The sequence below is a fragment of the Anguilla anguilla genome, chromosome 13, assembly GCF_013347855.1.
Source record: "Anguilla anguilla isolate fAngAng1 chromosome 13, fAngAng1.pri, whole genome shotgun sequence".
NCBI classification, from domain to species: domain Eukaryota; kingdom Metazoa; phylum Chordata; class Actinopteri; order Anguilliformes; family Anguillidae; genus Anguilla; species Anguilla anguilla.
In genome coordinates this window covers 19,321,022-19,342,500 of record NC_049213.1, presented here as the reverse complement: position 1 = coordinate 19,342,500, position 21,479 = coordinate 19,321,022, and the positions used below count along the sequence as shown (strand labels likewise).

Genomic DNA, 21,479 nt, shown 5'->3' with positions numbered 1-21,479 from the left:
GCATCTAGCTTAATTTGTCACAGTAATTAATAATCACATATTCAATTGCACTCAAACCCGCAACACTACGATGTAAAATTTGCTTTTACGTTCTTTCATAAATTATGATTGAGTATGGGGACATCTGTTGGCCGAAGACCGCATGTGCTCTTTTCGTCGTATAAAGATCATGAATGTCAAATCCGCGTCTTATCCAGCAAGTCCAAACAAGTCCACAGTATAAAGGACAAAAGTTTCTTTTTCCCTCAATTTATTTCCGTTATAACAACTAACATTGTGCATGGAACTAGCGCAGCTCTTAATTTGAGTTCAAGTCAGTTTGCCAGGTTTCTCACGACTCATCTCAGCCCTCCAGAATTCAGTAGCAAAATTAGGAAAACTTCAGTTAGCAGCAAAGCAACTATCAAACATATGAAACTGATCGAGGTCCACAACGAGCGTGAATCCACTGAGCAAGATCGTAGTCTTCCTCACGCAACAGGAAAACTCATTCAGGTTGAAATACACAAAGAGTCAACACATCAGAAGTTGTAGGGTTTTATTCTTAAATAACCTACAAGGAGAAATAAAGAAAAAAATAAAAACAAATTAAAATATTGGAAGCTATGGCAGGAGAGGTTGATAAACTGGTAAAAGTATGTTCAATGAAATGCAGGATCAACACTTGCCCACGCTAAGAATCCTTCCAACAAAAAAAGGGGGGGGAGGGGGGTTAAGAGGAGAAAAAATAAAATGTGATATTTCCCTCAATCTTTACAGTTACAAAAAAGTCCTAAAATGGTAACATTTAATTTTTTTCTCCATTTTTTGGCAAAAGATTATATCCTCCAATAGGTTTCATCTGACCTTTTGTAAGAAAAAAAAAGTTTCTTCACTCCTACCCAACAGTACATTAACTTAGCAATTTCTTCAAGTAACAGATATGGGAGTTCATTCCGCTTGAAAAAGTCAAAAATAAAAGGGTTGAAACTGAATGGAGATTCCAAACTATGCAGAAGGACGATCACAGGATTTGGGCTACACAAAGTACAAATATTGGTTCACATTTACACCGAAGGAAAAAAAGTCCCTGATAGAAACTGCAGAACAAAACAAATGAAAATTCACATTCTTTCTGCCAAGAGTAATATAAATATGGTTTTACCATCTTCTACATCCCAGCATCCTCATTCATCTCATGGACTGAACTCCACACAATTCAAAGTTTAGATAAAATGAACATTTCTTACCTTTATTTCATTTTTAAACACATCACGCGCTCAGCCAAACACACAGCGTTTACGGTCAGTTCATCACTGAGTGGGGCTCGAATCTTGCTTTCTTACAAGGCGTGGGTGTATCGTAAGGACATCATTAATTTACCACTTTTCTATTAAAATATAGAATCCATCAGTAATCGGAAGGGCTAAAAATGGAGAATAAAATCATAAAACGATTAAAAAATAAAAGCAGTTTTGTTGACTACAGTAGCTACAGGACCACAGAGTTCAAAGGTGGCAGGGACAGCATCAGGTCCCAGAGGGGTCAGTCATAATGTGGGGGAGGGGACAGAGACCACTGTACAGTGACACGGTAACCTCTCTCCTTTGTTTTTTTAAACCCCTTTTTACTCCTCCATCTCTGTCCTTCAGGCTCGCTCGCCACTGGAATCAGTTATGCGCTAAAAAAATATTAAAATTCAATGGAAAGAATTAAAATCGCAAATGGGGTTTAGAACTCGTAATCTTCCTCTGCCATGTCAATGGCCCAGGCAAACTTCTCCCTCTGTGTTTTGTTGTAGATTTTCTCAATGGGAACATTCCACTTTTTACACCTGAGAAAAAGGGGAGAGAGAGAGAGAAGGAGGGAGCGTAAATGATAGATTTTCCACGAGAGGTTGTAAGGTCGACAGCTTGCCAAGGCACAATCTATAACCACTTCAACTGAGCTTTAGTGTCAAACTGCTGCTGGTGTGGGGTCCTGGAAACTGCACTCTATGGGTAAATGGCTGTGTCAGCACAAACGCAGTACAAAAGAAGAGCTCACTCATTTCAATTTGACCTAAACCCAGAATTTCCAGTTAATGGGAAACATTTAAGGATGTGATCTTTTTTTCAAAGATGAATTCAGAACCGCAAATTTCTCTGGGACCCACAAATGTTTGGCTTTCTTGCTGGACATTCTCTTCTGCTATCAGCTGTGCGTGCCTACGACATACACTAGTCCTCTTCCTCAGGACGAGACAGGTTCTGAAAATGTATTTACACATTCAGTGCGAGTCCTGGAGTATTTTTAGGCACAACATGAAGCAAAACCTCCTAGCTGTGCCAATACGATAGAAGACAGGTTTGAGTCCCAGATCACTTCTATGAAAAGGGAACCATCCACACTTATCCCATTAGAGAAGCAAGTCAAGTCCATCTTAGGTTAACATTTTTTTTTTTTTTTAAAGAATGGACAACAAGGTGTATCCTTCAGCCAGTTAAATGTATTCAATCATACAGAAAGCGGTTTCAAAGCATAGCCAGAATTGGCACACATGGTTACCCTCTCCACTCTTACCAGGCCACGGAGATGCGGGGGTCCAGGTAGTTGAGTTTGGAGGTGCCCAGGGCAATCTGCTTGTTCTCCTCGCGATCGGTGGCTTGCACCTCCAGCTTCATCAGCTGCTCCTCTATCCTCTGCACAGCCTTCTTCTTAGACTCTACCATTCTGCGGGGGTGGAGGGGGGGGGTTTAAATTTCAGAATTTCAGACAGGGGCCCTCAGCTCAGGGCCAGCTGGGGGGGGGGGGGCTGTGCCATGAACTGGTTCAAATGATTCACTAAGATTCACAATAACAATTAAAGGCAGCAGACCCTGCCAGGTCTCCAGGACCAGGGTGCTGGTGAAAAGGAATCCCTGATGAAGATGGCACCGAGAATGATGACATCCTGGCTATTAATACTTTGTAACAAGACAATTATAAAAGTAAAAAAAATATATATATATATATATAATATATATATGATTAAACATATTTTCTGAGAGTTGACAACGGTGGCCTCTAAACTGATTGATGGTACTCATATTGGCGTGTAATTGGCTCAGTTATCTTTTAGCCAGGCCTCGCCCCCACCCCCTCCTGGCTGTTTACTCACTTTTTGGACTTCTCGTCTCTCCGTACTTTGGCGTCCGCCTTGGCACTCTTCAGCTCCCGCTTGGCATCAAGTAGCTGGTGCTTCTTGGCGTCAATCTGAATGCGATTGGGAATGGGCAAAGGGGGGGGGGGGGGGGGGGGCATAATATAGTCCCTTAAAACCAGCTTGCACAGCAGTGTGAATGCAAAGAGCTACAACCATGTGACACCTCAAACCTTAGTCTGCAGGTTCTGCATGGACTTCTCGAAGGTCTTGGGAGGGGCCCTCTGGTGGTTGCACAGGATGGCCACGGCGCGGTTAGCTCGGTTATAGGACAGGATTTTAGCCGGGATGTTCTCTTCGGCTGGAGACCAGGGGGAATCAACAATGCTCTGTTAAAACCAGCTTTCTATGCCTGCCTTGGGGTTAGCAACCCTACAACATATTGAAAGTTGTCCACTTAACAGAGAATGCGTTTATAAATGAAAGTTTAAATTTGCTCGCTTACAAAAACTGAGATAGTTCAAGTCTTCATTTGCTTTGTGAGAGAGCAAGCTCTTATTGGTTAAATTATTTTCTTCTTCCATAATTTTTCCTTATTTTAACATGACACTGGTTTGGCTCTTTACTGTGGTGTCCCTCCGTTTTGAGGTGTCCATATTTTCAGCAATGGACCCCCCTGATTTTACCAGTCTAAAATGCAAGCTTGCAGAGGCTCCCTGCGATAGTTAGAAATGCACCGTCAGAGTCTTCAAAGCAAATGATTGTGACAGTTTGCATATGGTAGCTCCACCCACTTTTAATTTTATGGAGAATACAAGGGCGCATGCAATCTGTAAGTCAATGATTTCAACCAATCCTTGTGCACTGCTGTGGACACGTTTAATGGTGACTGCCAACTTACAGCAGCTCCCCCTCATTTTTTAGCTGGTGAAGCCACAGTCTCCACCCCTAGCCTGAAGCCCTGTGTGAAGCATCGACGCGCCGAACTGAGGCTAGTGTCTTTGACTCACGGCTGGTCAGCTCTTTCAGCTGCTGCTGCAGGGTGATGGAGGCGTTGTAGGTACGGAACACTTTGGCCGTCAGCCCGTCCATCAGCTCCTGGAGGTGCTTGTTCAGGATGGAGGTCTGAATGAGGGGGAGAGGGGGTTGGGGGGCAGGATATGGGAACAGGGTCACCAATCAGGGTCACTTGGACTCAGTGTATTTTAAAAGAGAAGGCTCGAGGTCAGTTTGCAGTAGGTCATCCACTGCATAAAAAAGTAGATATATATGCAATTTTTTCTGTATATCATGGATTTGCATTAGAGACAAATTATGACCAACTTCATTAAAAGGTGAAATACCTGATGTGCATTCTTTTGTTTGACAATTTGTCTGAAATATAGCCAGGTGCCACAGGAATATGATTGTTTGAGAACGTGGCAAGTATTTTTTATTCAAATATATAATTATAGCTGCAAATATCATATTTCCTAATAGTTGAAATCTACTCCCCGTCCCCCCATTTTCTGAAAAGCTAAGTATTTCTGAGCAGACGTTCACTGAAATTTTTTTCTCCATTATGTTAGACAGGAAAATGAGTAATATCAATGACTCGTCTCTTATTTTACATGACATTAAGCTGTTCTTTCATATTCAAATATTTCATATTCAGCACTGAACATTTGCCATTTGAACTGTCAATTTTTTTGTCAGCACGTATGCGTAGTGAATATCCTGGGAGAACATGGCTGCCATTCAACATCCACCTGGGTGCTACAAACTGTGGTGGTGATTACGGTGAGCATCTCCCATTCTACAGGGCTTAGAGACCGTAAATGCCACCACACACAGACACATACATGCCTGAATGGCTGTGATGTCATGGTGGCACATATGAAAGCTTGTGTTGACAGTGTTCCATTTGAATGCCATTTAGGTGGCAGTGGGACATTTAGAGACTCACATTGAGGCGGTCAAACAGGTCATCCTCCGGTTGCTTGTTCTCCATGAACAGCTGTAGGTTTTTAAAGACCTATGGGACAAGAACAAGAAACAAGATCAGCCCGTCCTCGACTGTGACCGAGATTTCCCCACAAGTGGCGAAACAAAATGTCCCCCTGTATTCTGCTGACCCAGGAACAAATGTGAACCAAGAATGTTGACTCTCTGTATTGAGCCAGAGAAGAGTAGCACAAATCTAAGACAACAGTAACACAGCATTAGCCATCTAATCACAGAGTGTTGGCAGAATAACAGCTTAGTATAGCAAAGAACATGCAGTTGTACAGTGCTGCAATACTGCAAAAGATGCTTTTTTGATGCTTTAAAAAATGTGACCAGAATTGCCATATTAACAGTGATGACTTGTTTTAACCAATCAAGGTTTTGCTGCTGGACTAGTCCGTTTGAATGATTAAAAAGATTCTGTGATTAACATTCCACTGGATGCGTGAACTTCAGCCACAGAAAGCCCTCACTAAAAATGGACGCTCTGAACGGAGAGCCTGATCTCTCACCCTCTTCTCCACCGGGACCTTGTTGTAGTAGCGGATGGAGTCCTTTCCCAGGAAGTCGAACTCCACCACGAACTCCTGGCCGTCCTTCTCGGGGTAGAGTTTGATGTGCTCCACGCGCAGCGAGCAGCAGCCCACAGTGTCGGCGGTCTCGCCCTCCTCCTTCTCGTTTCCGGCTCTCAGGGCCAGCTGAATGAGAACGCGAACGTGTTCAGGAACGACGGCCGCCAAGAGAAGCGCAACTGCCGACTTTTACATTCAGGCAATTAAGCACAAACACTTATCCAGAGCAACACGGCGCGGTTTTCAAGTTTTACATGCAATCCATTTATACAGCTGGAAATTCACTGAAGCGATTCAGGTGAAGCATCTTACCCAAGGGAACGGCAGCATTGCCCCACCTGAGAATCAAACCTGCAACCTTTGAGTCACAAGCTCGAGGGTCTCTATTCTTTTAAACAGTATATCATGGGCATCTAGAAGACACTTTTCCAGAGCAAACCACAGTGCAAACAGAAGTGCAAAGGTCAAGGATCCAAGTGCAGTAATTCCCAAGAGGGGGATACTATAGTCTCTGGAGAGATGGAAATGCAAGAAGTTCAGACTGACAGCTGAATTACCCTTTAGAACATCAAGCGATGCTACTCTATATGAACAGAGGCAGAGACTGCCAGGCTCCCAAAAACAGAAAAAGAAGTCGCACCTAATCGGGTGATATGGCCAGTCCCACACGGTGTTGCCCGTACACTTCCTTCTATTCAGAGTGTGGCCATAACACCTGTGTAGGTGTAACTAAAATAAACTATTTTCTTTTCCAGCTATTACGCTGTCATTCAACACCGGTGATGGGGTCCCGTTTGAGTTACAGATACAGAACACGCGTTTCCGTCCCTGCTGACCTAGCTGCTAATGAGCACATATACTGAAACACAACCCTGGCAGACAGAGCACGCTGCCTTCCATTCATCATCAACCCAATCATTTTATGTATCCACAATAATTAAGGTTGTGAAACATGTTTTGTAATATGTTTTATTATTATTCTAGAATTTTCCAAATGAGCTGGGCTCCAAGCACCGGCATGCAGTAGTAGACACGCAGACAGCCTCACCTTGTCGATGAAGTACAGAGCGACGGACCTCTGCCTGATCCGCATCTCTTTGGATTTCCAGTCTTCCCGGTACTGCGCCCGGATCTGGCTCACACTCTTCTTCAGCCTCCGTGCCGTCTCGTACTTCTGCCAGTCCTTCTCTCCCTGTGGCACACGCACACAAACACACCCGCAGGAATGTGAATCGCAGGCAGACAGGATTGTGAGGTGTGCTACGGTGCCGCTGGTCAGATTTGCCAGATTACTACACAGCAGAAAAACCCCACTCTGCCCCCCCAACCCCCTGCAGACAGCCGTGCCCACCTTGATGCGGGAGCTGGGGTTCAGCATGATGTACTTGATGGATCCCTGGATGTTTTCCGTCCAGGACACCAGCCATGTCACCTTGTTGTCATGGCGAACCTCTTTCCACTTTGTACCTGGCGGTGGCTTGGGGTGTTTGGAGTCCCTGGTGGGGGGTGGAGGTGGCATTTGGTGTTAAAGTTGAACACCCGTTCACAGAACACATGCTTTTCAATACCTGGCCTCTCACACGCATACGCACCACTTACTGCTTAATACTTCTATGTTTTTGTCCTCTCCAGCACAAAATGTTGCAATGTCTTGTAATTTGAGATGTGGCCCTCCGCGCACACATACAAGCATGCTAGCACACACGCTAATCATAGCCAATGAGCGTGGCAAGCGTGAAAGCCTAAACCAATCGTCGGAGGCCAGCTCATCGGCGTGCCCGGTGCGATAGCTGATCTGGGCTCGGCGCGTGGGGCTCACTTGCTGCAGTTGATGATGATGTCCTCGGGCCGGATGCGGCGTTTGAGCATGCCCATTTTGGGGTGGTCCCCCCGGCCGCGGAACAGGCCCGGCGGCTCGATGCGGAAGTTGGCGATGCGCTCCTTGTGGTTGTCCATCACGCAGAACCCGTACTCCTGCAGGAGCCGCTCGTTCTCCTCCTTCAATCTCTGCCCAGGACAGGAAGCCAGGGCGGAAAATGTTCAAATGATCAATCCACTTCCTGTCAGTCACACTACGCAAACCGGGTCCAAGAAAATGTCCCTGACTGGGAAGAGTGACTTGGCGAACAACAAAAGAAGCTGGCAAACCCACATAATGAGGAGCTTTACCACAGGCTAGGAAAACAACAATAAAATTAACAGATTAAGTTATTTTATGGAGTAATTTGACATAAAATGTGTAATTACCACCATAAAAACTGAATTTCAGGACCAAAGATTAGTCAGGGAATCTTATTGGATTCGTCAGCCGCACTGCTCTCAACCCCCTCCTCACTGAAGGATGTGTGGCCTCATGCTGGCCAATAGGATTGCAGAATTTTCTGAGGTAGAAAATCCAAGTTCAGAAAGTAAAAGTCCTCCCCAGTATTTAGTTCCAGTCGCCTGGATTTGCCAATTAGCACAATTCATCAGCCAGAAGATAAAACTAATTAGTGAAATCGGAGTTTATGGGTGAAAGAAACACGTGGCAGGACTTTTACTTTCTGACCCCTGGACTTCCCACCTCTGAGCACTCATGTGATGGGTGGGGTCAGACTCACCTGCTTCTGCTCTTTGGACATCTGCTTCCTGGCCTCCGACTGCACTTTGAAGTAGTCGTTCAACTCGTTGAAATCACACTTGTTCAGGTCTGTAATTTTTCCCTTTTCCTCTGATGTCATTTCCTGTTGGGGGGGGGGGGGGGGGGCGGGGCAGACAATATTTGTGAAGCTGCCCTTGAGATCATGTCAACAGGTATAGAGAATAATGAAAATGGCAGTCAGGGGAAGGGGAGCCAGCGCTGGCCAGGGAGCCTACCTTCCTCCAGTCTTTGAAGAAGTTTTTGCGGAAGATGTCCTTGGTGGTGTACTCGTGGTCCAGCATTTTGGCGAAGAAGGTAGCTACTTCCTCTGCCTTCTCACTCAGTTTGAAGTGCTTTCCTGGGGGGAAGATGGGTTCAGACAGAGGTCAATAAACCAGTCCACAACAGGCCAATCACATTTGCTCTAGGGCTGCAGGGTAGAACAGGTAAAATTAAAACTGCTGAGAAGCCAGCACACCTTAATGCCCTATCCTGACCTGGAAGTAGCCCTGTTCTGTGGAGTGACAACATGAGGTTTCCTGACATAAAGCAGGGGAGGAAAATTTTAAAAAGAAAGAAAAAAAAAAAAACAGCCGATTTTGTTCAATATGTGCACCCTACCCTCTCCGCTGGTCTCCATCTGCCAGACCCCATAATAATCAGCTTCTGGTGCAGCACTGCTTTTCCACAAAATGTTTTTGCATCTATACCGATGCTATCCAACCTAACTGAGCACATTGCAGAGCACCTTGTATGTGTTGCAAGTCAACGAGAGCTTCAGAAAAAATACATTTAAAATGGAGAAAACGGGCATCGCTGGACCAGAACATGCCAAGACAGACAGTTTCATCAGCCCTCAGGACTTACCATCGTAGTAAAATTTGACTTTGTTAGGCAGGGGCTCATAGGGTGGGGCGAAGACAGGACCTTTGTGCTCCAAGAACCTCCATTTAGAGCCATCAGTATACCTCTCTTCCTCCCACCTGCACAGAGAGGGAGAGAAAGAGGGAGAAAGAGAGGACAGGAGGTCAGTTCAGTGCATTCTCTATTTACAACTTTATATTTATCATGTAGGTCCATAACCTTGACTTACAATTTAATGCAACCCTTGCACGTTTCCTCAGTTTGATGAGTTGATTTGAGTGATCACTGAACTCAAACAGTTTTTGAAGAAATAAATGAGTCCTCAAACCTACATCACAAATCCCAGCTTCGGCGTAACGTTCCATACAAGTTACTCCATCAGGACCTGAATGTCAAAATCACGTTCTGGTGTAGGAGGCAATAGCTATAAAGCAGGGGTTCATAACTCTGGGCCTGAGGGCCGGTCTGCATGCATGGAGTTTCAGCTTTCGGAAAGCTCTATGAACTACGCCGTTTCACTCCTGTACTTAAAATCTTTAGGATACACTTGCAGTCTGTGGCTGTAGCTTGTGCTCGAATTGCATTCATATCGAACCATCATTTGACAGCCCTATTGTACACCACTGACCTAAAGCCTAAAGGTGGCTAAGTGGTTAACCCTGGTGAGAACTGGTGGTTAAATGGTTAAGCAGTTATCACTGGTGAGATTTTAAGGCCGCGGAGAAAATCTACAGTTATATTGTTAAACCCCAGAAAGATTCAGCCCCCTGTGCAGGAGGTGCGACAAACTCCTCACCATTTCCACTTCTCCTCTGGCTCCTTCTTGCCTTTTTTCTTTCCATCGGCCACATCCCCTTTCTTATCTTTCCTTTTCTTCTTGGGTTTGATGTCCTGTGACAAAGTCAGTCAGACAGCAGACAATTAAAAAAGAACAGGGATCAGCAAAAGAACAGAGGAAAAGAAAGGTCTCGCCTCTCACCTCTTCATCCTCCAGTTTCCTCTTCTTTGCCTTCTTGTCGTTTTCTACTTTGATTTTTTTGGGTGTGAACTCCAAACTGAAAAAAGACCACCAGGGAGAAAAATTGAAAGTACTCCACCTGAAGCTCAGGGTGAGAAACACTAAACCCAAAACATTAAACCCAAACTGCTTGGTGGCGGTAATCTCTGGTCCTACAACACCAGACACACTAAAGGCACTCCAAACATTTCGGCAATTGATTCAATGCCAAGACGGGGGGCATTCACTTAACAAGCCGAAGAGAGACCAAATGCAGATGCAATCTGTTTACAGACTGAGGCCTGAATAAACATACAGGGTTACACACACTGGCTCATTCACTAAGACAAAAGGAGCGCGGTGCTCAGCAGACAAGCACCAAGTGAGAAGTGAGAGCACAAGCATGGAGCTCCATTTTCAGGCCGTATGACTAAATCCCAAATTACACTGACACATTCCCAGACGCCAGGCTTGTATCAGATGAGGACGGGCCTGTTAGTTAAGAGTGAACAATTTCTAAAGAAACGGGAACTTCTGTCAAAACAACATGGCCACATTTCCCTATTACGCAATGTTAAAATCTACAGATGATAAACAAGAATTCATTTAAAATATTGCAAAACACTGTAGATAAAAACATTGTAATCCTGGGTCTTCCTTTATGTATTTGATAACTTAATAAATGTAAATATGTAAACATGTAACAATAAACCTTAGCATGTATAAATATCAATTAGCCTTCAGAATATGCAACTGACAACCTATGAACTGCATGTTGCTGCTGGCGAGACATCTTATTCAGCATCATCACTAAAAAAATCTTTACTTCAGAGCTTTGCAGCCTGTTCCCAAAAGACCTGGGAAGGGCTGTGATGTCAGCTTTAGCAAAAGCATGCACCGCACTAAACCACAGCTCTTAAATACCCTTAATACATTAAACAGGACATTAACAAGCCACTCAGCAAATGCCGTTGGTACACTCCCTTTTGTGACACGCATGCCGATACCCAGGGCATCTCAGGAGCGCCACGTGCGGGAGAGGCACAAGGGAGAGGATTGGGGAAGGACTGAGGAAGATCCGGAAGGACCTAGAAGGATCCGGATGTACTCACTCATTGTCATCCCTTTCCCGCTTCAGCAGCTTTTCGTGTTTTGGGGAGTGGTAGAAGCCGTCGTTGTCTGGTTCGGATTTTACGCGGGGAGGACTGGTGTCAGAGAGAAGGGAGAGGAGAGGGATAAACGGTTTGAATTGTGGAAGCGTGTAATCTGTGAAATCACTGTGCCATGAGGGAACTGCACAAAACCCCAGTTTACTGAAGCCCCACAACATTAGATCCACTGGGGCCCTAATGGGCATGTAGGATATGGAATTTCTAGGGCTAATATCAATAATCGATTTTTTACTGGCCATATTGGCAGATACCTTGCTAGCTGTTTTGCACCATAGCACAGATGCAAACTGAATCCAAGTTTCCACATTCATGGAAGAAGCAGAAGAGCGCAGACAATTTAGGAAGAAATAATGCAACAAAGTTAATTTTATAACAAATTACTTCAGCTAGCTTACATTTTTTACTAAGTAGAGGGTATGAGTTTAGAGGCTCGCTATAGGCTTGCTTGTGAGATTAACTGGATAAAATGATAAATAAAAAATAAATAGCAGCAAATCAAATGCATTGCCTCTGTCATATGCATGTAGCATCATCATATCAGCCATAATCCGAACTTCGGAGCAACAACGATACGTTCGTTTAAAGACAATATTGGCCAATACTGATAAAACACCCATACTATTGTGCTTGGACCTAACCTCCAACCCTGGTCCTGGGGAGCCAGTCTTTTTGCTTTTACCTTAAAACCAGCCAAGAAACCAGGTAAGGCGAGCTAACTGAATCTAACATTCTATTTATTGATAAATTCAGTTGTCAGTAAAAACCAGCAGGCTTTCAAGGACCAGGGCTCCGAATCCCAGGAAGAGACCATGTGGTGACGTTTGGCACAGTAAGAACCGGTATTATGTGACAATGGAGACAACAGCCACCTGGCAAAGCCGTTCTCCTTTTCTTTCTTGGGTTTTCCATCGAGGGACCGCATCTGTGGAAGAGGAAGAGATGGTGAGGATCTTCAGCTTCATCACCATGCTTTCCTTTTACATACAGGCTCCAAAACATCACTGCAAGTGGATGGGTTCATTAGAGGATCTGTCTTACATTTTTTCAGCTATGCAACATGTTGAGCACAGTGTTGATCTTACACTTACAGTGCTGATATTTACTGTATTATCTTAGTACATTTATTTTCCTCTAAGGCTGTGAGCCTAATGGTTCACAATGTATGTTAGTTTGTCAAAATGAACATTTACAATGATTTCTAAAAAGTATATGTTTGCATGCTAAAATGGAAGTTAATGTCATAAAGTGTATATTACCCTTGCATAGAATTGTACTAGCATGATAAAATGTGAAAATACTGGAAATATGTACGCCAGCTTGTTTTCAAGTATGGTAGCATGATAAAAAGTATATTAACATGTTAGCATGTAAACTGTATGTGACCCACCTTTTCCTCTTTCCTCCTTTCTTTGTCTTTGTGTCTGTCCACTCCATCTTTCTGCTTCACTTTCTCTTTGTCTCTGTGCTTCTTTTCCAATAAGTCCTTGTGTTCGCTGGAGAAAAAAAAACAAAGAAAAAAGGAAAACGCGTACAGTCAGTTCACTTGAATGCATTCAGATCATATGAGCACATCAAAGTGTGCTACCAGCTCCTGCAGCAGACATGCCACCAAACACTGTGCTTGTTTTTACTGTGCCACCCCATCCCCCCATCTCCGCCCCAACACACACACACAAGAGGGGCGGGCTGATCCCCGATGGTCCCCAAATATTCTATTTCACTTGGGCTGCGCTGGTCCGAGCCAAGACACACAGGCAGCCGCTCGGCACAGAGAAGACCGAAGGCAAATTGTTTGCAGATGTTCTTTCAACAAAGAGGCGTAACTCTGTTTCAGGAGGGTCCTGGGACAGACCGGACCTGCAGGGCACAGGGGCCCCAAAGCACACTGCTGCCCATCGTGACCGGAAACATCACCCGCACACACGCACGCGCGCACACACACACCTACCTGTTGCTGTACTTTGATCTCTCCCTCTCCTTCTCCTTTTTGTGGTCTTTGTGCCGGTGTTCTTTGTCCTTGTGTTTGTCTTTGTGTTTGTGTGCATCTGTGGAAGGAAATGCACACAGTTTACACAACACAAATCACCAGTAAATGCGGGGACACAAAAACTACATCAGCAGAGCTGTGGTCTGAAACTGAGAACAAGCTCTCATTTCCTACGATAGTCTGGTGGGCAAAGGCACCAAACTCCACAACTCAGCTTGTCCACAACTCAGTGCACACGGCAGGTTTGGGAAAGACTGGAGAAATGAGCCAGCACAGTAAATAAAGTCAGGGAGTGCAATGCAGCCAAAGCCTGTGGCTGAGGGTCAATGGAAATCCAGATTAAAAGGGACTGGGGAAAGGGCGTGGTCCTGAGTGAGAAAAAGAGCGAGTGAGTGAGAGAAGGAGTGAGTAAGGACGGAGGAGAGGCTGCAAAGGGGTTTCTCCCGGTATAGAGCCACATAGAGGAGAATCCAGGCCCTCCTGGGTGTGTGCGTGTGTAGGTGTGTGTGCACATGAATACCTGTGCTATTTTCTGTGCATGGGCCTACATATACGTGCAACAATGTATGTGCATGCATCTGTACATGTATGTGTGTGTGTGTGCGGATGGCAGTGTAAGTGCAGTATAATGGGTAAGGAGTAATCTTGTAACCTAAAGGTCACAGGTTCGATTCCCAGGACACTGCTGTGTACCCTTGGGCAAATACTTAACCTGCATTGCTTCAGTATATGTCCAGCTGAATGAATGGATGCTATGTTAAAAAAGCTGTGTAAGTGGCTCTGGATATGAGCGTGTGCTAAATGCCCCAAATGTAATGTAGATATGTGGTGTATGTGCAGATATGCGCATACTACCATAGATGTCAGCAGATCCAACAGTGGACACAGTACTTATGCCCAAACAAGTGTTGCAGTACAGAGCAAACACACAATGGGCGTCAAAACAGCAAAACTGAAGTGTTTTCGGAGGGTGCTTCAATTGATGGGTGAAACTGACAAGCAGTCAGCGCTCCAAATGACCACAGGTAGCACGCCTGCGCATGCTAACAGGCACACGCAAGGGAGCGCGCCCAAAAAGCGCCGCTTCCCCTTTCCGCAGAACTCGCACACACCTGCACATACAAGCAGGTACACGCCATTGCTGTCCCACAAAATGCAAATTCACCAGAGCCCACCCGTTTCAACTCCTACGACTGCACAACAACCATGCAACCCTGAAATATCAGGACCACGCCCGAAAGAGCAGGGTGCCAGACCCTTTCAACAATAACCAAACTCCTGCCAGCCCTTCAGTAAAAGCAGCCAGCCGTTACCACAAATCCATTGACAAAGCTTGATTTTCTTATTGAAGTAATTCTGGTTAAGTACCTTGCCCAAGGAGCTTAAGTTAACAGCACTCCACACCACCTGGGATTTGAGCTTGCAAACTCTTGAGTTGGAGGCCCAGTCTCCTTAAGAATTACACTACACTGCTACCTTGAGATAAAGGTCTAGTTCAGGAACCACTGTACTGCAGCCCTGAGTGAGAAGCCCAGTTCCATAACCGATAAACTACATTGCAGCGAAGTTACAGGTCTAGTTCCCTAATCTCTGTGTTACATCGCTGCCACACAGAGCTAGACAGGGAGAGCTGAGAAGCACCTTGTGCTGCACACGGTGGCAAACCATCTGACGCTCCCCAGCATCATCAGCCGTGCAATGCTGTGCCCTGCTGTGCCGTTAGTGTGCGGCACTCAGTTCAGGACTGACAGCCGTGAGATGGCCGCTGGCTGCGTTGGGGAAGCAGCCCGGCCTACAGGCCGAGCCTGGTGTGGAAGTGCCGGGCCTGGCTGTAGTCATAGTAGCCACAGTGCTACCTGGACACGACACACTCACGGCATGTGAGCATTTCCCTGCAGAATTCACCACGGCCAGACTGTCTGGCACACTCATGAAATGCTCTCCTAAAGGCTGTGTCCCCGACTCAGAACACGCTGTTCACGTACACACGCACACAGACACACACCATGGGCGTCTCCCGATGCAAACCAACAGACAACCAGGGCAGGAGACCCAAAGAAACAATGGCAACTGTTACCAACACAGCCACACAAAAGTCCAGATCCCTTTAGGAAGATTCCACATAACCAGTAAGAGGAGCTATTTCAAACCAAATCTAAACACAACCTCAGCACAGCATCCCAACCATGTGACCCCTCCCCCAGTGGCTCAAATGCAGGGATAGAGAGAAAATACTGCCCGTGGTCTACGTCCGAAGCTGCCGCGCTACACTCTCACAGGAAGCAACGTTAAAACACACACATGCGCTACACAAGGCGCTCGTCAAATCCACAGCACAGCTTTTTACCCTTCAGTGGGTGGCAAGGTTTGGGACACTGTGACTGGAAAGAGTGGGTGGATTAGAGTAAGAATGAAAACTACAAGTTGTTCCTGTTTTACAGCAAGAGAAAGAAACTGGAAAAAATCACAGCCAGCCTAAAGCTTCGAAGAACCGCAGGACTCAAAGTCACGTGTGGATGAGTTTGGACCACAATGCTATTCCTACACAAGAACAAAATGATCTTCCACAGCCAAAATCCATATCTATTATACACCTGACTGCTCACTGCATTTAAGACTTACCTACACTCCAACTCCATTAAGTCATGGGTAACATGCCTCTGCCCTGATGATAGCAAATAACTCCTAACCTCTGCACATCTGTAACATATCCACTACAACCAAGTCAAGGGAGCTGCCCAGTGCCTTACATGAGTGGGTGCCTATACTTCAACCACTTCACTGCAGGTTACACACTAGGGCTCACAGACATCTCAATCTGTTGGACGAACGCTGAAGAATGTTTCCTTTGTAAGACAGTAGACTTTCCTTTTTGGATGACAACCAGTTCTTCACTGGGAACATAAATGAAAAAAGGGCCAGAGAACTGCTTATTCTGGAGAGCAGGGGTGCATGAGTAAAGCCACAGAAATGTACGACGGAGAGACTCCGCCGGTCATATGAACTGCGCAGATTCATGTTCAAAGGGTATACATTATTTATAGTATAGAGAGAGACAATTTTTAAAAAAGCCAAATGTATGATTACATGGAGTTAAGGGGGCGTACACGGCATTGCTCATGTTCTGCAAAGATCACACATGGTTTTCTTTCACAGTTACCATCAGAATAAGTAGCTGAAAGTGCAGCCGAGTATGTGTGTGTGTGTGTGTGAGAACACAGACGGTCACATTTCATTTTACATGACATTGCAGCACTGAGTGCAAGACAAAGGACAGCAAATGTAAAATTATCAAAAGCAGGGCGCTCTCGACTCCTTCAGGGTTAATGTCTACAGGTTTTAGAAGTTTCCTTTCTTTTCAATTAGCGGTCCATCCAGACCTTGCAAAACCAAGTCAGTGCGACTCGTTAGCCAATCAGTGACTAAAATTAAACACCAAGTGCTGAAATACTGAAACCGAGCAGACATGTTCCATGCCTGTATATCCCATAGACTAACATTAGGAGAAAACCACAAGTGAAAAGATAATACTGACCCAAGATCAGGGCCTGTATTCAGTGTCGAAAGTGCTGATCTAAGATCACTTTGGCCTTTAGGCACCTAATGGATAGGGTTAGAATATAGACAGGAAAAGCCTATTCCTGGATCAGCACTCTCTCTCCGAGATGCTTTATGAATACAGGCTGCGTACACTTGTGGGGAAAAAAATAACTAAAGGTTGTGTACCGACTTCCTGCCGCTGGACACCACACCCATATGATGATACTGGGGCCTGCGTCAGGGGGATTCAAATATTTTGTAATCCATGAAGGGAAAACATAGAAAGCAAACCTTACCATTCAGCTATGAAGGAAGGAAGGACGGGCATCGAGACAGGTGCCAACCATGTTACACCATCATATATGCCATAAAGCAATAGGGGGTGTCAGTAGAGGGGCCACTCCAATCACTCAAATGTTCCTTCTCACCTGCCCCAGCAGCATGGAACTGTACCAGCCTATCGCAGTTAGAGAAACTCCCAGTGAGTCATTCCATGGGACATGGACTAGGCTGCCGGGCCTGTTCCTCAGAAACCCTTCATTTTTAACATACATACTCCTTATTTATCAGTAAAAAGACTAAAACTGAAGGTGCAACTCCACAGACCAAATAGTTATTGAGAAATAAATGATCAATGATTATCCAAAATCACCACCTGTTTTCTGAGGCACCATTTTCAAATGTCTGTATCTCTATGAAAAATAGGGATAAGATCCTTATTCTATTTGTAAGATTACAAGGGCCACCAAAATAAGTTGTACATACCACAGAAAAGTAATCTATGCAGACCAATGGTTTAAATTAAATGTGTGGAAATGTATATCACCCTTACATAATTATTTCATATTAAAACATTAAATTAAGTTTTATACTCTTATAATGTCTACTAGAATGTAATATATAGTATTTGACCAACTGAGTTCGCACTCAATTCTGGTTCAGAAAACAGAACAGAAAACAGAAAAACCATACTGGTGCAAACAACTGCCCTGTTAATAAAAAATATTTTTTTTAAAAAAAGCTCTTTCATATATAATTGTTTTGGGGATGGGGAAAAAAAACCTCAGTATGCAAGATTACATTTCCTAGGGCCAACAGTTGTGAAATGTCAGCCCCTTCCCTGTGTCCAAAGAGTGTATTGCATCAAGATATGGTCCTTAATCAGGATTAAGAATACATTGATTTTCACCATGAATGAATTCCATAAAGATGATAATCTGGTGCACATAAACATTATATCACTGCATTACTTGTGAATGTGTCATGAGTGTATAATTATACCCATATATGACTTCTCATTCTTAAATATTTTTGTTGATCTAATTTTCATATGCACTACATTCATAATTGGGACAAAATTGTACTTGTGTACTTTGCATTCTGTACAGGTTACTATAAATGAACTCAGATTTGTATTTCATTCATATCCTTACATAAATTTAGATAAGTGCTAACCCCCCAAAACAGGAGCCATTTTGGCACATCTTTAGACTCTTGTATCTGTCAAACTATGCATGATACTATGTCTAATATTCAGTTTTATTCATTTTAATACACAAAGACTGCCTGAAGTGTATATCAGTGTGCATAAACTACCAATGTTAAACATGATATTCCAGTGCTATACTTGCTTTAACATGCACACACTACACCTGTGTGTGTGTGTGTGTGTGTGTGTGCGCGCGCGTCCATAAAACTCTGTCCTGATACTGGCCTTCTCAACACTCCACAGGTATACTGCCTGTTGACAAACCACATCTAATCTAATTATTTGAATATAAAAATACATTTTTATTAGGTATAAATTCTAAAAACAAAGTGCTGCTTTTTCATTTCTTGAAACCAGTTCTTAAACACTTTCTACAGCAATTCTCAAACCATCACATCTAATCTAAAATGAAATTCTTCCATCAGCCTACAGTAAACTAAGGCTGCAGAAAATTAATAACATTTGTAAAGAGGAAAACTGTTATCCATCTGTTAAAACCAATTTTCATAACTTCAATACCATCAGCATATGGCTCTAAGGTTTGATCTCTTAAACCATTTACTGGATATAGTGCTCCATATTTTAATTTATTTTTTAAATTATGCCAATTTATGCGCAAGGCTATTCTTTCTTGAAAGGCTCGTCTGGTAGTTATTTATAATGAAAAATGAATGAAAGGACTGTTCACCAGTAAGTATGTGCAAAGTTGTTAACCTGGGGAAATTGCTGGCTTCAGCCATCCTCTCATGACCTGTCCCTAGGCCTCAAGAGCCTAATGAAGTTGGAATCAGTCTACACTACTGGTCAAATGTACATTACAGATAACAAACAGCACCCCCATAAAAAGTATACATTTAGAAATTCTGTTAATCTAGCGGGGATATTTACAATTTCCACATAAAAGCTTTATTAAAATAAAACTTGTTACGAATTCTGAATGACTGAGGTGGTGCTACATTTTACATTTGAACCACCCCCACTTCCTCTCAAAAGAATAAATAAAAATTTTGAAGAGAAAAGGACTTAAATAATTAGTTCTGAGAAATAAAACGAAGTCTAAAAATATACATGTAACCTAACCGGGATGTAGTGTACGGTTTGCCCGTTAAGAATTTTCTACATATTGATCAATTAAATGCTACATGCCTGTCTGTCAAAACAATAACGTGTATCTGGAACGCTATATCTTCGTTTTTTACAGTCAAAGAGAACACTGACCCTGTTCACACCCTGCCACAGGCAGACGTATCGGATCTCCCAGCTTCTCCATGCGTCGCCTCCATATCACGGCGATCTGCACTTTGTGTTCTCGGCACTCAGACTGCCAGGCGGAGAAAAAGAAAATGGCGCAGAGACTAAGTCCTCAACCCCCAAACCCCTACTTTTGGTACCAAATTACACCCATTTGGCCCCCTCCGCAAAGCGATCGAGTGCCGTTTTGGGAAAAATAATCTACGGCTCTATCGGAATCTGCATCCAACACGTAAATCGGAACAATTTAAGTACCATTTAAAAGCCCTTCATTTGAACAATAGGCGCTTGTGAGCGAGCGAGAAGGGACTTAGTCTCTGGGACGCCATTTCTGTCCTTAAAAACTAACTAGGTAGCTCGACTGCTTTCCACATAAGAGATCCGTATTGGGAGTGAAACACAAATATATTACCACTTTTATACAGAACAATGTCGGGCCCACGATAGACTTACCATTAACCCGAGATCCAGACTCGATCTGCAAAAGAAGAAGGTTAAACGTGTTTGTATTTTAACTAACCCAATGTAGCCAGCTAGCTACTTTAACTTTCAACTATCAAAGGTTTAGAAAATGGCTTTTCAGTAATAGTCCTAGAAGAAAATTCCATCAAACTACGTATAAAGTTATTGGAATACCGGCGCGATCTGAAACAAATGTTGCTATTTTGATCGCGTGCTTCAAACAATTCTAGCGTTTTGTTACATTTTCACTGGGTAGCCTACATAGCCCTACTGCTTGGGTGGCAATTTATACAAACTACAGATATCGCTGGATAAAGCGAGAGCTTACCAACCATGACACAAAACAATATCATTACTGTTACCTGTGAATCGTTGTGGGTATGGTCCCCACTCATTTCCGAGTTCCTTATTTTTAAAACAAAGTATGAAATTTTTAGGAGAAAATGCCGGCAAGGAGATATAACCAGAATGGAGACGGGAAGCAGTTGTGTAACAGACCAAGTCCCACTTTTTGTCTAGTACGCATGCTCCTGTTAGTTTAAATGGGTAAAAGAAATACGTATTGGCCTATTTAGTCCCTCCCCTTCCAAAGCGCACAGTTCCACACTGGGCCGTCTCGAGCGTGGGAGCTACTGCAAGCCATGTGGCGACAAAAGACTGTCCGCGTCTCTGTGCGTGGGGTCAACGCGAGTGACCGCATTGTTGCGCGTGGGGGTTTCCAAGAATCTTTCTTCTTTCGAAGAAGACCAGACAGAAGTAAAATGATTTTATGGTATATATAATAATGAATCATAATAAACTTCGTTGTTTAAAAACTAATGTTGATATTTTCTACCGTCCTGGCAGAACAACAGAAAAGGACAGCAACAAACATGTTAAAGATACATAGCACTTTTCTTTCTTTATGCTACAGCAAGAAATAGCCAAGCATAAGTAAAATATGTCTTCAATAGACTGTCCTTCCTTCATATCTTATTTTGCTTCATATCTTATTTTGCTAAGGAAATGTACCGAACTTTAAATGCTATTTCTTTCTTTATAGCATGTGTTGCCTATTTGTACAGTACACTACATTGTATTGTGTCTGCTGCTTTTCTCTTTTCTCTTTTTTTTTCTCTTTTCTCTTTTTGAAAAGCACTTTGAGTATGTGAAAGCACTGTATTGATAAAGTTATTACTGGTAATAGTATTAGTATTATCGAGAATGTAATTTATATAATAATCCAAAGCTTCAAATCAGTAACCTAATATTTTTCTGTGCTCTCCCTGTTTCAGAAAAAAACAAAATTAACGCCAATCAGGTCAGCACTATTGGTTTGTTTTGTCATACGGATTAGATGGCGTTTCACTTGTAGGGATGAACTCCTTTTCTATGGGGTGAAAGTATTGTCTTTAATAGGCCTACGAAAACGCAAAAACGAGGATAGCGCACAGAAACAG

The 21,479-nt window shown here is 43.6% G+C and overlaps 1 protein-coding gene across 2 annotated transcripts; it reads right to left on the bottom strand.

The window, feature by feature from the left end:
• Positions 1–521: 521 nt before the first annotated feature.
• Positions 522–20,561, bottom strand: top1l (DNA topoisomerase I, like). 2 transcript variants are annotated; one of them, XM_035387016.1, is made up of 22 exons: positions 20,403–20,532; positions 20,032–20,056; positions 19,546–19,648; positions 13,260–13,356; positions 12,699–12,804; positions 12,181–12,233; positions 11,252–11,344; positions 10,122–10,197; positions 9,939–10,033; positions 9,146–9,261; positions 8,515–8,636; positions 8,259–8,381; positions 7,478–7,665; positions 7,010–7,154; positions 6,707–6,850; positions 5,599–5,784; positions 5,046–5,114; positions 4,111–4,225; positions 3,334–3,461; positions 3,119–3,213; positions 2,542–2,691; positions 522–1,813 (listed from the first exon to the last, which is right to left on the bottom strand). In XM_035387016.1, exons 2-22 carry the CDS (start codon positions 20,032–20,034, stop codon positions 1,711–1,713), a joined length of 2,310 nt encoding a protein of 769 aa, XP_035242907.1. In that variant the 5' UTR covers positions 20,035–20,056; positions 20,403–20,532; the 3' UTR covers positions 522–1,710. The 2 variants fall into 2 exon arrangements, with proteins under 2 accessions (XP_035242907.1, XP_035242908.1); XM_035387017.1 differs by lacking the exon at positions 19,546–19,648 and having other exon boundaries at positions 20,403–20,561.
• Between the last annotated feature and the right edge of the window lie 918 nt (positions 20,562–21,479).